The 16,203-nt window shown below is 41.5% G+C and overlaps 1 protein-coding gene across 4 annotated transcripts in view; it reads right to left on the bottom strand.

Annotated features, from left to right (window-relative positions):
• The window catches only part of ptprua (protein tyrosine phosphatase receptor type Ua), a 389,498-nt gene that overhangs the window by 44,149 nt on the left and 329,146 nt on the right, over positions 1-16,203 (bottom strand). For all 4 annotated transcript variants that reach the window (XM_028461775.1, XM_028461776.1, XM_028461777.1 and 1 more), the window contains one exon: positions 6,605-6,641. In XM_028461775.1, coding sequence (XP_028317576.1) covers positions 6,605-6,641 — 37 coding nt within the window. The remainder of the gene's footprint in view (positions 1-6,604; positions 6,642-16,203) is intronic.

Raw genomic sequence — 16,203 nt, 5'->3', positions numbered from 1 at the left:
TTTCATCTCTTCCTTTTTAAGTTTATACATGAGATGTTTACTGTATGTAAGGGAATCGTGGCAAGATTTATTACCAATAATACACACGGAGGGTGAAACTAACTAGTAACTTTTAATTTGAATACTATTTAATTGAGCTACTTAAGCCTCTGTTTTACCTCAAAATGCTTATAATAATCCAACTTCAAATGCTGTACCCACAATAACACAACATTTATGAATTTAAACAGAGAACGACTACAAAAAACCTCCAAAAAAAGGATGTTGAAGAGTTTTGATTGAAAGATATATTCTTTCTAAACTCCAAATTGCACCTTAGAAAATCCTAAGCACAGCATTGAATAATTTGTAAAAGACTGAACTCTCTGCTTAAAAAGCATACACACCTCTTGGACTTGTCCCGAATGCCTGTGATGTGTAAAAATGTGGCTGTGTGGACGTTGCCAAGCAGCATGCTGAACCTCAGTACCAAGAATACCTCAGAGGACTGAAGAGCTCGCTGTGGCAGACGGAGAGTCAGTTGCACAAGCTCCAACTCTACTGTTTGTTTGAACACATGGATTTGTCAAAGTAAATCTGCATTCTGTGAGCTGAGTTTACAGAGACGTGTGTGGTCAGTGGATTCTGTGGGCGAACACAAATCTCAGCAGCACAGTTTATCAAAACCAGAAAAACCAAATATTAGCATACTATCAGATCAGAAGCAGACATGAGCAACGTTTTGAGCAGCTCCCAAGGTAAACATATAAAAAATGACAGGAAAATACACAAAACAGTGAAAATACACCAAATGACTTCAGAAAACATAAAAAATGACAGAAATGCATACAAAACACATACAAAAACATCATTACTCTCAATCACAAAAAGCTTCCTCAAAAACCACAACAGGATAACAAAAGTGCCCAAAGAAAACTAGAATTACCCCAAAACACAAAAAACGACTTTAAAACTCAGCAAAACGACAACAGAAACACACAAACATGACTCCTGAAATACAAATTGACAAAGGACATATACGCATTTACTACCAAAACATTTGAAATAACAAAAAAATACACAAAATGACAATAAAAACACAAAAAACACGGCCAAGTGGTGACCAGAGGTGTATTCCAGAAAGTAGGTTATGTTCAAACTCTGAGTATGTTCAATATCAAATGAGGGAAACTCTGAGTATCTCATTCCTAAACGCGAGGTATGTTCTTCTCTGAGTATGTTACCATGGTAACAACTTTTAAGGCTCGATTGTTGTTTTATATTGTTATACAGTTAAATCTGTAGATCATATATCTTTGAAGATATGATGGTGCTTTAAAGGATTTTTTGGGCTCCAGTGGCCTTTATATGACAGTTGCTTGACAGGAAAGGGATCAGAGAGAGCAGGGAATGACATGCAGCAAAGGGTCCCAGGCCGGGAATCGAACCTAGACCGGCTGCAGGTGAGGAACTACAGCCTCCGTTCATGGGGCGGGCGCTCAACCCACTGAGCTAAACACCACCCCTTCAGCGTTTTTTATGACATTTTTTAGGACGTTGAGATGACTCTGGTGACAATATTATATTAAAAATCAATATAAATGATGCGATATCAAGCGGCATTTACTGTTTTAATATCCAGTGTAACAGGAGGGCTCTCTATGCAGACATCCTATGCTGCTGACACGTCTCCTCAGACACATTTTATTCATATTATTCACCGCTCGTCACGTCACTGAAGCAATAAAGTGATGAAGTGAACAAAAAGTGTAACTAATTACGGGTGATTTAAGCCACTATAGTCACTGAAGACTGAACACACCTTTAGAACAGGCTCATATTCATCAAACACTGGCTTATTTCACCCATTACGGTGAATAAATCACTATTTTCAGGGTGGTTGCCATGGCAGCTCGACTCATCTTCGATCCATTGATGATGGCTTTTTATCGCGCTCGTGCACGTCAGTAACCCAAGGTTTACATACTCAGGGTTGATTGACCCACTTCATACCAGCTGTAATGGAATCAGATACCCAGAGTTTCTCATCACGGGGTTTGTTAACTCACAGTTTGTTGAGCCTCCTTTCTGGAATACCCCACTTCAGGCAATCGGTCTAATTTAAGCAGCTTCCAAAGTAAACGTATACAAAATGACATAAAAATTCACAAAACAACAGCGAAAATTCATCAAATGACTCAAGAAAACAAAAAGATTACAGAAAAATACAGAAAATAACAAAAATAAACTGAAGAAAAACAATTACTCTAAATTGAAAAAAATTAAGAACACGACAACAGAAATCCACAAAAACAACTCCCAAAAAACTAATTGACAAATAAAATATACACAATGAAATGAAATACACATGAAATCACAAAAAACAGAATGTACTCTAAAAACACACAAAACAACAACGGAAAACTACAAAAATAATTCCAAAAAATGTAAAATTACTAAAAATACACAAAAGACAATAAAAACACAACAAATACTCCAAAAACACACCAAACGATAATAGGAATACACAAAATGACACCCAAAAACTATATGAAATTGCAAAAAAATACATAACTGCAATGCGAGTCAACTATTTAACTTAATTTACACATATTGGCAGCTGCTGTCTTTGCTGAAGTTATTTATTGCCCTCCTCTCTGCTGTGAGCAGTCATTGAAATGCCTTCAGTGTTTATTTAACATACATCATTTTAATTGTCCTGTACTGGGAGGAAACACCCACTCAGGTATCGCAGAGCGAGTCATCTGAGAGACACCTGATGTGTGATCAAATCAGTATGCACAGCACAACGTGACGGCGCTGAGATTGGACGGGGTTTTTTGGTAGTTTGCTGGTTGTTTCTCACTTCTTCCTCATCTTGAATCATAATGGAGCGTTGGCTCAGAGCACCTGCACATGCAGCGTGAGTAGAGCTGCTGTGAGACGCGTCGAAAGGTCAAGAAAACAGCTCCAAGCAACGTCACATGAGGTTCTGATATTGTAATAATGCACCGTACTATGGTAAGGTAAGTGTGTATACCAAGTCCCCACGATACTGAGAGACTATTGCCTACAAATTATTCTGTGCTGTGTTACCATGGTAACAGAAGAACAAATACATCTGTTGTAAAAATAAAAAATAAAAATACACCTGCTATTCTGACACCATACATTACATCAATCTATATGAAAATTCCCAGGGATTACTAGATTATTTTTTTACCAGCAAAGTAGTTCCAAAAGAACTTTAAAAACACCAGCATGTTCACTTGAGGGCGACCGTGGATCAGTGGTAGAGTGGGTCGTCCAGTAACCAAAGGGTTGGGGGTTTGAATCCCGCTCTATCCTATTCATTGTCGTTGTGTCCTTGGGCAAGGCACTTTACCCACATTGTTCTGTATAAATGAGTATGAATTGTGCATGAATGTTGGTGTTGGTCAGAGGGGCCGTAGTCGCAAAATGGCAGCCACGTTTCTGTCAGTCTGCCTCAGGGCAGCTGTGGCTACATTGTAGCTTACCACCACTGGTATGACTATCGGAATGGTGTGAATGGTTTCTGTAACGTGCTTTGAGTCTCCTAGTATTCAAGCCATTATTACTATTATTATTATTATTACTCCCCAGTGGGACGGAGCTGCCACACAGGGAACTCGTCAACCATTCAGGGCAACTTATTCGGGTTCAGTGCCTTGCCAAAAGACACTTCAACACATTCAAAGGTGCAACCTCTCGATTAGAAGACAACCGCTATAGATGTTAAAGCTGCAGTAAAAAGTTTTTTTTGCTTCATTTGGTCAAAAATCCATCATAACCTTTGATCATATTGTAATCCAAGTGTTCTTGAAGGACATTGTCATTTTACATGTTCTCTGGGCTCAGTATGAGAGCGTTATAAATCCAGGAGTTTGACGTGACCTTTCAGCCAATCAGAGGTACTTTTACAAACAGAGTGATCCATGAGCTGTTGTGGGATGTTACTATTTGTTGTGGCGGTTTAAATGATTGAGACAGAGTTCAGCTTTAGGGTTGCTGGTCAGATGCGGACACTAGGGTTTATTTGGTCAGAGAGTTTTGGGGAACAGACTGACAGTGTGACATTTGGAGGTGAAGCAGCTTTCAGTGTTTGTGCCTCAGTGAATCTGCTGCTGTTCAATGCTCTCAGTGTTATGTGTGTTGTTGCTGATAGCGGTAGTCAAAACATAGCTGAACCTCCTCAGGCAGAGACCTTGGTGGTTGCTATCAGTGTATGATGGTATCTGGCCTGCTTAGAGCAATCTGACCAGAACTGACCAGGAGAGAGTTCTGTAATGACACATCACTATTGGCTGCCTGACTAAAGTCGATGCACGTAAAGTAAGTAAAGATCAATGGTGGACATTCCAGCAGCATAGGAATGCAACTATACAGTCAGCCCACGGTTCAAAATGTACAGTACCTCGGTTTTTTGGTCACGTTTCACGGTTCAGTTCGGTTTTGATGGTTGTGTTTTAAGTACATTTTAAAGAACAGCCAGGGATGATTTTAAGCTGTTTATTTTACTTTGAAGCAAAGCTAAGTTCATACACATTCCTATGTATGGTGTATTGTGTGATGTAAGATATTAGAACACTTAAAGTGCTTAAATGCTGGGTGTCTGTTTGTGTTTGATGTTTGGTCGTTGCCCTGTTCACTGATCTCATGTTGACATTAACAGTTGTTTGTTAATCAAAGCAGGCTTACAACTAAAACAAACGTGTATATGTCATTTGTATGAGGGAAAAAAATGTGTTTGTTTTAACTCGGATAAAAACATCTGTTTGTCTGTCCAGTTTGGTTTTTCTCTGTCCAGTTCAGGTCGTACTCGGACAAAAAAATGCGGCCCGGTCCGCATTCTAATAGTAACGCCCCAAAACAGCTCATGGAGCACTTGGTTTGAGAAAAGATCTCTGATTGGCTGAAAAGTTGTTTCACGCTCTTTGTTTTCTAAAGCTGAAATCCAGAGCCAAGAGAAGGAGCAGATGTCCAGAGTCCTCTCAGAACACTTTGAATTATATGAATAATATTTGTGTCCAAATGAAGCCCAAAAATATCTTACATACTGCAGCTTTAAGTTGGAAAGTATCATACTGGATTGAAAGGTTCATTCAATGCTGGTTTGGTCATTTTGATAAATTTAGCATCCTCTCCTTCTTTGCAGTCATATAATCTGTTAAACATGTTCCTTCTCTTGTATGACTGATGTTATAATGTTCCTCTTGGAACAACGCATTACGCTCCTCTTTCTGCACCACGGCATGCAGAGAGAACAGAATGTGAGAGAGGAAGAGAAGAGGATACTTTTAGGGTAGAAATCAGAGGGTGACTACTGAGCTACGAACACAGGCACTGAATAAACAGGATCAGAGCTGGCACGCTGTACACACGTTCTCTCTCTGGTGTGAGCGCATTCCACTCGGGAACCACAGCCCGTGTAAGTGTGCGAATCCCACATCAGAGACACCAGGCACCACACATGCAGATGGTGTGGAGTGGAGCTTCAGACGGAGCCAGCTCTCTGTAGGATTACAGCGCAGACTGACTGATTGTTACATCACCCATGAAAAGAGACCAGTAGTTTGTGCTCCACAACATTTCGTGATGCAGATAGTGTTCATTGGTTCCACTAAAATGTTCTGCATGTTTTCATCAATGGCACCTTTTCACCTGACATCGTCAATGCAACGTTTCACTACTAATAATCCTAGATTCAAATATCAAAAAGATTCAGCTTCACCAGTTCATCTATTGGATCAAATCTCCTTTAACTAGGGTTGAAAAGGGGCGGGACATTTCCAAGTTGGAAACTATCCATGGGAATACATTTCAAATGTTATATTTAACATCCTTGTCTCATTAACAAGGATGTTAAATATATTCACTAATTCTGTTTCAGCATCATCTAAACTATCAGCATCAGTTAATTCAAATAAAAAATTAGCAGGATATGTTTATATTTTGAAATATTCCCAACAACAACTTAAATTATTCAACAATCACCTCACAAGATACAGTATGTTGATGTCAAGAACTCTTCTTATCAGACAAAGAGAAACAAACAAAGATTTATGTGTTAGAGGGTTAAAGAACTCTACAAAGGAACCGATTCTCTTCCTTAAACAGTGTGCTGACACGCTCTGGTGACTGAAGTTAGCGAGTAATCACAGACAGTTGAAGGACTCCCACCTAAAAATACTTCTATGCTCAGGGTTTGTGAGTCTTCAACAGTCTGTTATTATCAGAGCATCAGCCGTGCACTGTTTAAGGGAGGGTATAGGTCCCTTAAAAGAGCTCTTCTTCTCTGCTTCATTGCCTACTATGAAACTGCAGAGTTGGAACTGTCGCCCCTTTGGTCACAGAATTTTTTCATCGTCTTTAACTTTTCCTGAAAAGTCTAAAAAGTTACTTAATGATCTAAAAAACTGTTAAATGATCTAAAAAGTTACTAAATGATCTAAAAAGCTCCTAAATGATGTAAGATCTACTAATAAGGACATTTAAAAGGTTTTAGGCCATATTTGTCACTAGATCTCGTCCCAGCTCTATTACACAGTGGTTACAGACATAACTTTTTATCTTTGGGGGAATAAAAAACAACATGTTCACTCACCTTGAGTGGCGATGAAGTGGTTTGATCGCTGGTATCCCTGATCAGAGGACAGCAGAAGGAAAGAGGGGAAGAAACAGGAGAAGTGAGAATGTAGTTATTAATAATAATAATAATAATCATAGAGCACCAACTCTTCCCTCTAATCTCTCCCTCCACTTTCAGCGCTGTGTCATCTCTCGTCCGTTTCCAAAGCTAACGCTCATCTAAAATGAGCTCTGCCTTTGACTGACAATCACTAGTGTGAGAGCTAATCAGCCTCGGCTACAGAAACACGCCTCAGACGGGCTTGTTTAAGAAGGTGATGGATCACTTGAATTTTAATACTGAGAGAAATGCTCTTTATTGGAGTTTTTCTCCGCTTCGCTCTGGGAGAGGTCATTAAATGCCTCGTGAAGACGAAAAGTGGAGCAGAGATTGGCGAGCAGCTTGGAGCCGACTCATGTAGAGGACGACTGACGTGTGAGGGATGTTAATCTGAGGCAGTAATTCAACGTGAGTGATGGTGACGGATCGGCTTCTGCTCAGTACCACAGCAGGGGTGAACCCCACAATGTTTCATGGGAAGTTTTAGCTTTCCATCAGGAAATAAACCCACCTAAAACACTGAATGATCACTGGAGACCAAAGATTTCATCACAGCTAGGCCACAGAAATGTGATTCAATCTGATCTGAGGGTCACATGATCAACATAAAGACCAATCTGAACATTAACACAGGAAACAACACAGGGTTTGGTCTGTTTCTGTTCACATTTTGTGTATTAATTTGGTTATATTACATATCTTACTGTTATTTTGTGGCTAATTGGAGTTATTTAGTGTAGTCTGTCATTTATAGTGTGATTTTTTTTCTGTCAATGTGTGTGTGTGTGTGTGTGTATGTGTGTGTGTGTGTGTGTTTTTAGAGTCATTCTTGTTTTTTTTTGTTGTTTTCTGTTTTCTTTTCATTTTGTGCATTATTATCATCATTCAGTGTATTTTTCTGTCATTTGTGTATTTTTGTTATCATTTGGGGTTTTTCTGTCAATATGTGTGTGATTTTGGAGTCATTGTAGTGTTTTTTATTGTTGTTTTTTACTCATTTTGATCACTTTTGTTAATTTGTAACATTTACTGTCATCTTGTGTGTGAATTTGGAGTCAGTTTGTGCATTTTTGTCATCATTTGGGGTATTTGTCATCAATATGTATGTAATTTTGTAGTGAGTTTGTGCATTTGTATTGTCATCTTGTGTGTTTTCTATCATTTTGTGGCTAACTGGAGTTCTTTAGTGTAAATTTTTTGTGTGTGTGTGTCATTTAGTGTCTTTCTGGAGGCGTTAGTGTTTTTGTAGTTGTTTTGTGTGCTTTTAGAGTGAGTTTGTGCTTTTTTGTTATCATTTGTTGTATTTTTTCCGTGTGTGATTTTCTGATTTTTATCTAGTTTTTGTTTTTTTTGTTTTTTTTGTCATTTTGAGCATTTTTGTTGTCATTTGGTGTATTGTTCTGTGATTTTGTGGGTTTTTGTAGTCAGTTTGTGCTTTTCTGTTAATTTGGTAAATTTATTGTCATCTTGTTTGTGATTCTGTTTTGTTTTTCTGTCATTTTCTGTGTTTTAAAAGTGAGTTTGTGCATTTTTGTCATCATTTAGGGTATTTTTCTGTCAATATGTGTGTGATATTGGAGATATTTAGGACATTTTTCTGACATTTAGTGTCTTTCTGGAAACGTTATAGTGTTTTCGTAGTCATTTTGGCACTTTCAGAGTGAGCTTTTTGCTTTTTCGTTGTTTTTTTCATAGTTTTTTGCACGTCTGCTGTAGACTGTAACATAAGTGATACTTTTAAAGAGCTTTTCCCAATTTGTTGTAAATAAAGACAGTGCTACAGATACATTTTTTTCCAAGATGAGTCTGCTTTATATCAACTATGTGTAAAGCATATTTGTATTATCTACACTGAAATTGTGCAGATATAAAATGGACAGAAATCTCCACATGATTGTGATGGTTATTAGTGAATAAAATCAAATGTTTTAAAGTTGTGCATTCAATAATTATATGCATTTGTTACTGTTGTGCAATTCTATTTTTGTTTTGTTTTGGCAACAATATTGTAACTTTAAAAAGATGTTTGAGGCGTGAACACTACACACATGTACATGTAGCATTGCTTAATGAACTGGTATGAGTTGAGATGAATGGACATTACAATGACCATCATTCCCATCATGCTCGGTCACTGAGCTTCTATTGGCTTTAAAGCTTCCTGTCTGTCACCATGGCAACCATGGTAGAAATACATCAAACCCATCAAGCAATGTTTTTCACAATGGACAGAAAATGAAACATGACATTTCATTTGAAATGAAGAAGCTTGAGAAGAGCATTTACTTTGCTATGAAACAACAGCTGCTTCAAATGAAAGCAACACAGCCTCAGTGCACGTATCGTAATAATAATAATAATAATAATAATAATAATAATAATAATAATAACAATAATAATAATAATAATAATAATAACAACAATAATAATAATAATAATAATAATAACAATAATAATAATAATAATAATAATAATAATAATAATAATAATAATAATAATAATAATAATGATCTCATATGCAAAATATACACCTCAGAAAACCTTGGCAGGATCAGGAACGATACCTTAATGTAAAACTAGAAATCAGAAATAATGAACAATTATTCATAATTATGGTTTTTACTGCATTCAGAATATGATGCAATACATGGTAATGGTTTTACAAAGTTGATACAATTTTTTTTAAATACATTAACAATATTATTATTTATTAAATTACAATTTATTTGACTTTGAATGCTGTAGGTCAGGTTTAATGTAAAACCTAAAGTAAAATGAGAAATAATGAACAATGATTAATATTTAGGGTATTTACTGAGTTCAAAATAAGCCAAAAATTGATTCAATGTCTTTAAAAGAAACAAAAGACCAAAATGTATATTTAATTATTATTATTATTATTATTATTATTATTACTAATAATAATAATAATAATTTCAAATGTATCTGACTTTGAACTCTGTAATTAGCTTTTCACATTTCAAATTAAATCTAAAAACAAATAATAGACTAAATAGAAATAAAATACTAATATTGTATATATTATTGCTGTAATAGAAATAATAATAATAATAATAATTATTATTATTATTATTATTATTATTATTATTAATATTAATATGTATTAAACACAAATGTTTTTACCTTTAAACTTGTTATTAGCTTTTTATTTTAAGAAAATAAATTGGACTTTTCCTTGTTAAAGTGCAATAATTTAAAGTACGACTGACAGTCTGAAACATGAAGAAAATATTAGATTAGATAAGATTAGATCATATAATATAAGATCGGAAAGAGTCTTATTTGTTTGTAAATGTTTGTATAGCAACAAAATAATAAAGATAATAAACTGATGAAATAAACCAATGAAACATGATTAAAATGATACATACACACATAATAACTTCATTAAATATATATGATTTAACGTGTCAGCAGTAAAGCACACAGCTGATACATGCTCATCATCATCATCAGGGCTGCTTTTTCAAAATAAAATAACACAGTCTACAACACTATATTATAGACTGTGTATGGTCCACACTTTGCTAACCTGTGGGGGCAATATGCCGTAGTTTCACAGCAGAACAGTATCAAACCCAGTCATGAAACCTTCACTTAAAATAATCTATGTTTCGTGCGTGGCAACACAATTTCCTCTTATTTTTGGTGCAGCTTAAAATTATTTTCAGACCACCTTAAGCTCTCTTTGGCCCATATCTGATCTGTCAATATTTTACCACTCAGTTGGTTGATTATCTATGTTTTTCCACCAACACCTGATTATAGAGATTGTCTAGTTTCTAGAGTGGAATTAACAAACAAAATCCCAACATTCTGTTTCATTGGTATATGTGAAGAAAAAAATCTAACCATTTTGAAATGGGTCAATGATTGAAATGATACACACTAGGTGGCAGCCCTTAGCCCCGCCTCTCTATGATGTTGACGGGTTGATCAATAAAACAAAGTCTGTTTTTTTATCAGTTAATCATATCGGAGGAAAGACCAACGTCTAATACTTAATTCTAAAGCCATTATCGTCCAATACTGATAATGTGCAGATAACTAGGGCTGTGATGAAATAGTTAACTCACGATACGATATGAAATGAGATATAATGCTCACGATACTAAAAATTCACGATACGATAGAAAAAATTTAGAAAATGACCAATGAAAAGAAACAAAGTGTTTGATTCACAAATAAAGAATGAAAACAAATGTACCAATCTAAATGTTTTTATAATTATTATTTCTCATTTGTGTGAGATAAAAGTTGGTAACTCTTTAGTCTTGGGCCTTTCTATGTTGGACTTTCCTTTCATTAGCTCCTCTTTCAGTGCTGCACCAATGTTTGGGCCTGTGTGTGATTCAAATATAGCTTTTAATTTCACAATCATCGTCTCAATGCTGTGGGCTCTAACTGTTCTGTTTCTGCCGAAATACTTTAAAGGTCCAGTATCATACTATTATTCACACATCTCCATTTCTTCTAAGAACTCCAACAACATAGTATTTGAGGTTTATTTTCCCAAACTCTGGTTTTCTGGAGTATTAGCCTTCAAAACAGGCTGTTTTTGGACCTTAGTGCATATGCATGAGCGGGTGTAAACACACACGCTGCTTCAGCACTGCTTTAGCGTGTGTGTTTAACACAACAGCAGCAGCAGCAGCAGTAAATCATTAACAGTCTTCATCCTCACCTCTACTGACCACAGAAATAGTCCATTTAAGATGATAGTCCATTGTTTTGTCCGACCGCTGCGTCACATTGGGTCACAAACACGTCAGATCATCCCATGAAAGCAATATGAGGCAGTATAACGGCTACTAAAAGTGGAACTGATTTTAACCGCTTGCTCTGCGCTGCAGGAGAATTTTCAACTAGCTGAGTCAGCTGTTTCAAACACTCACATGAGTTGCTACGCCACGTTCTTCTCCTTTTCTGACCACAGAAATAGTCCATTTAAGACGATAGTCCATTGTTTTGTCCAACCACCGCGTCGCATTGGGTCACAAACATGTCATATCATCCCATAAAGGTGATACAAGTTGGTGTAATGGCTACTAAAAGTGGAACTAATTGTGATTATCTATATACTAGATTATGTCTATACTGAACGTAAAGATATTATCTGTAATTTAAAATGTAATATTAACCTGCCCTCGCTGTCATGTCCTCTACTTCTGGCATCTCCTGAAGTGGTCCGTTGGCACCATCTGGTGGTCTCCATGCCTCACTGTCCGGACTACTCACCTCTAATCTTCAGGATTGCTTCCAGCTGCGGCGGGGAGTGGTCTCCCCACCTGCAAGTATTCACACCACTACTTAAGACACTGGCAGACCACAAACCGACGCCAAACCATAAAACATTGCTCACTCAGACCCTCTCCGCCGCTGGGATCCCTTCTGCCTCCTTCATCTCTGGAATCTCTCTGCTCTCTCCACCCTTCAGCTGGTTCCTCCCCACTCCTGTGCCAGGCTCCTTCCTTTCGTCTGTGTTGGCTGCAGCTCGAGCGTCTCAGTGTTCCTGCCCATTCGGGGTTCAGAGGTTTTCTTTTGTTAGTGTTTGCCCTTTCTTAGTTTATGCCTTTAGGCCTAGAATTTTGGTTTCGTCAGTAGTTTCCTGATTGTTCTTATTTAACCTTAGTATTAGGTCTCCCTCAGTTTGCTCAGCACTTCCTTAGTTCTCCACTACCCCTCTTAGGGCGCTGGTTGGTTTTATGTTGAATTCTGTTTTGTGAAATAAATCAGTTACTTGTATTTGTGCCTCCTGTTGTGCTGTCTGCGCTTGAGCCTCAGTTCTGTCTCGTGACAGTATGGTTTGGCCATAATGAGCTCAGCAGATCGCACGACAGATGAGGGCTCAGCCGCTCATCAGGCTGTAGTTAGTCATGACGCAATTCTAGGCCGGCATGAGGAGCTACTCAGGACTCTTGCGTCTAGCGTTAATGCTTTAATCAGTCAAATGTCTCACCTTACTGGTCAGCAGTCCGTGTTAGCATCTTCCATAGCTGCGTCAGGTAGCCAGCCTACCCCCACTAATGCCCACGAGACGACGGTTGTAGGTTCTCCCTCGGCTCTGGCCACGGTAGGCCGTGAACCCACGGTTCCGGTTCCTGAGCGCTATGCTGGGGATCTCGGTTCTTGCCAGGCCTTCCTGACTCAGGTTTCACTCGTCTTTGAGTTACAACCGACTTCCTACGCGTCCGATAGGGCTAAAATCGCATATCTAATTGGCCTTCTACGGGGACCTGCACGGGACTGGGGAACAGCTGTGTGGGAGAAACAGGGGGAGGTCTGCTCCTCCTACTCCCGCTTCTCTGCAGACATGAGGCGCGTCTTCGATCACCCAGTTCGGGGCCGAGACGCTGGAGATCGCCTCATGGCCTTGAGGCAGGGGGCCCGCAGTGTTGCAGAGTACTCCGTGGAGTTCCAGGCCCTTGCAGCTACCAGTGGGTTCAACGATCCGGCCCTCCAGAGGTCATTCTATAGGGGACTGTCCGAGGCTCTGAAGGATGAACTCGCCACCAAGGAGGAGGTGGCCAGCCTGGAGGCCCTAATCTCCCTCGCCATCCGGCTTGACAATCGGTTGAGGGAGAGGCGCAGAGAGCGCTCACACTGGAGGGACTCAGCACCCTCCCGCCGACTGAGTCCCACTCTCCAGTCTGCTACGCCCGCACCGTTCCCTGAGGCTGCCCCCGAGGCCATGGAGGTTGGTAGGATCAGTGGGGCACCGCTGACTCAGCAAGAGAGGGAGCAGAGGCGGGCTACTAACACCTGTTTCTACTGTGGGGGTTCCGGGCACTTCATTGCTTCCTGCCCCAAGAGACCAGCAAAAGAGAGGGCTCACTCGTGACGGGGAGTCTACGAGTGAGCCGGACTGCTTCCACCTCCCCTCATCTGCTACAGCTACCCGCCACACTCAGCTTCCAGAACCACTCACTTTCTGTGACCGTGCTGGTGGATTCTGGGGCCGAGGAGAACTTCCTTGACTCGGACCTCGCCAGGCAGCTCCACATCCCATCGGTGCCACTGGATTCTCCCGTGGAGGCCCGTTCTCTCAACGGCCTCTCCCTGGCCACGATCCGCCGGAAAACAGTTCCTGTCTCCCTCCGGTTAGCAGGTAACCATCATGAAACACTAACCTTTCACTTGATGGAACATTCTCGCCCACAGTTGGTGCTGGGGCACCCCTGGTTGATTAAACATAACCCCTCTATTGACTGGTGCGGCAGCCAGGTTAAGTCCTGGAGTACTGGGTGTCATGCTAACTGTCTCCGTTCAGCCCCATCCCCTGCTCCTGTAAATCCCAAGCCAGATCCTCGGCCTCCAGACCTGTCCGGCGTTCCTGAGGTTTACCATGACCTAGTTCCAGTCTTCAGTAAGGAGGATGCCCTATCCTTGCCTCCTCACCGGCCCTACGACTGTGCCATCGAGCTCCTGCCCGGAGCCACCTTGCCCTCTGGCCGTCTGTACAACCTCTCGAAACCCGAGCAGGCCGCCATGGAGACTTACATTAGGGACGCCCTGGCAGCAGGTATCATTCGGCCCTCCACTTCTCCGGTAGGTGCGGGATTCTTTTTTGTAAATAAGAAGGACGGGTCCCTGCGACCCTGTATTGACTTTCGGGGCCTAAATAATATAACTGTGAAGAACAAGTACCCTCTACCTCTGATAAACTCTGCCTTCACCCTTCTCCACGGGGCCAAAGTGTTCTCCAAACTAGACCTGAGAAATGCTTATCATTTGGTGAGAATAAGAGAGGGAGATGAGTGGAAGACGGGTTTTAATACCCCCCTGGGACACTTTGAGTACTTAGTAATGCCCTTTGGCCTCACGAATGCCCCCGCCGTCTTCCAGAACCTGGTTAACGATGTGCTCCGGGATATGATTAACCGCTTTGTGTTTGTCTACATAGACGATATCCTGATTTATTCCAGAGACCAGGAGGAACACGTCAGCCATGTCCGCTTGGTTTTGGAGCGCCTGTGGAAGAACCGCCTTTTTGCTAAAGCGGAGAAGTGTGAGTTTCACGTTACTACTGTATCATTCTTGGGTTTTGTCATCTCCCCAGGACGTGTTATGATGGATCCGGCCAAGCTATCGGCTGTCACCGAGTGGCCCCAGCCAGAGACCCGGAAACAGTTACAGCGTTTTTTGGGCTTCGCTAACTTTTACCGCCGCTTCATCCGTGATTATAGTAGGGTGGCAGCCCCTCTCACAGCCCTGACCTCCACCTCAATCCCCTTCCAGTGGACCCCCAAGGCCGAGCAAGCATTCCAGTCCCTCAAGGTACGCTTTACCTCTGCTCCTATCCTTGTTCAGCCAGATCCCCACCTTCAGTTTGTGGTCGAGGTGGATGCCTCGGACTCCGGGGTTGGGGCCGTGCTCTCCCAGAGGACCCCATCTGACCAAAAGCTGCATCCCTGTGCCTTCTTCTCTCGCCGCCTGACCCCAGCAGAACGGAACTACGATGTGGGGAACCGGGAACTGCTGGCGGTCAAGCTCGCTCTAGAGGAGTGGCGTCACTGGCTGGAGGGGGCAGAGCACCCATTCATTGTCTGGACGGACCATAAGAACTTGGAGTACATTCGTTCAGCCAGGAGATTGAACTCTCGGCAGGCCCGCTGGGCGCTGTTTTTTTGTCGCTTCCAGTTTTCCCTCACGTATCGCCCGGGGTCCCGTAACATCAAGCCGGATGCCCTGTCTCGTCAGTTCTCCTGCGACGAACCCTCTGGTGACCCAGAATCTATCCTTCCCCCTGCTCGTCTTGTCGCCTCTCTAACCTGGCAAGTGGAGGATCAGGTCCGTCAAGCACAGCCCCAACAGCCAATCCCAGGTAACTGCCCGCCTAATGTTCTCTATGTTCCTGAGTCTGTGCGTACCCAGGTGCTCCAGTGGGCTCATACCTCTCGCTTCGCCTGCCACCCTGGGGGCTTCCGGACCACAGCCATCCTGCGGCAGAGGTTTTGGTGGCCCTCTCTCGAAAGAGACACTCGGGACTTTGTCGCCGCTTGTCCCACCTGCTCCCGGGGCAAGACCCCTTATAGACCCAGCTCGGGCCTCCTTCAACCACTCCCAGTGCCCACTCGGCCTTGGTCACACATCGCTGTAGATTTCGTCACGGGGCTACCCCCCTCTGGAGGTAACACGGTCATCCTCACCATTGTTGATCGTTTTTCCAAAGCAGCACACTTCGTCGCCCTTCCCAAACTCCCCTCAGCCAGGGAGACGGCATCCCTCCTAGTTGACCACGTCTTCCGGTTGCACGGGATACCAGCAGACATTGTCTCGGACCGGGGTCCACAGTTCATCTCCGGAGTCTGGAAGGCCTTCTGCGCTGCTCTAGGAGCCACCCTCAGTCTCACCTCTGGCTTTCACCCTCAGTCTAATGGCCAAGCGGAGCGGGCCAATCAGTCTCTGGAGACGTACCTCCGGTGTCTGGTCTCCTCCAACCCCACTTCCTGGGGTGAGCATCTGACCTGGGTGGAGTATGCACACAATTCTCA

This window comes from Gouania willdenowi, chromosome 11, assembly GCF_900634775.1.
Source record: "Gouania willdenowi chromosome 11, fGouWil2.1, whole genome shotgun sequence".
NCBI lineage: Eukaryota > Metazoa > Chordata > Actinopteri > Blenniiformes > Gobiesocidae > Gouania > Gouania willdenowi.
The sequence above is the reverse complement of the archived record's forward strand: the minus strand, read 5'-3'. Positions and strand labels throughout refer to the sequence as shown.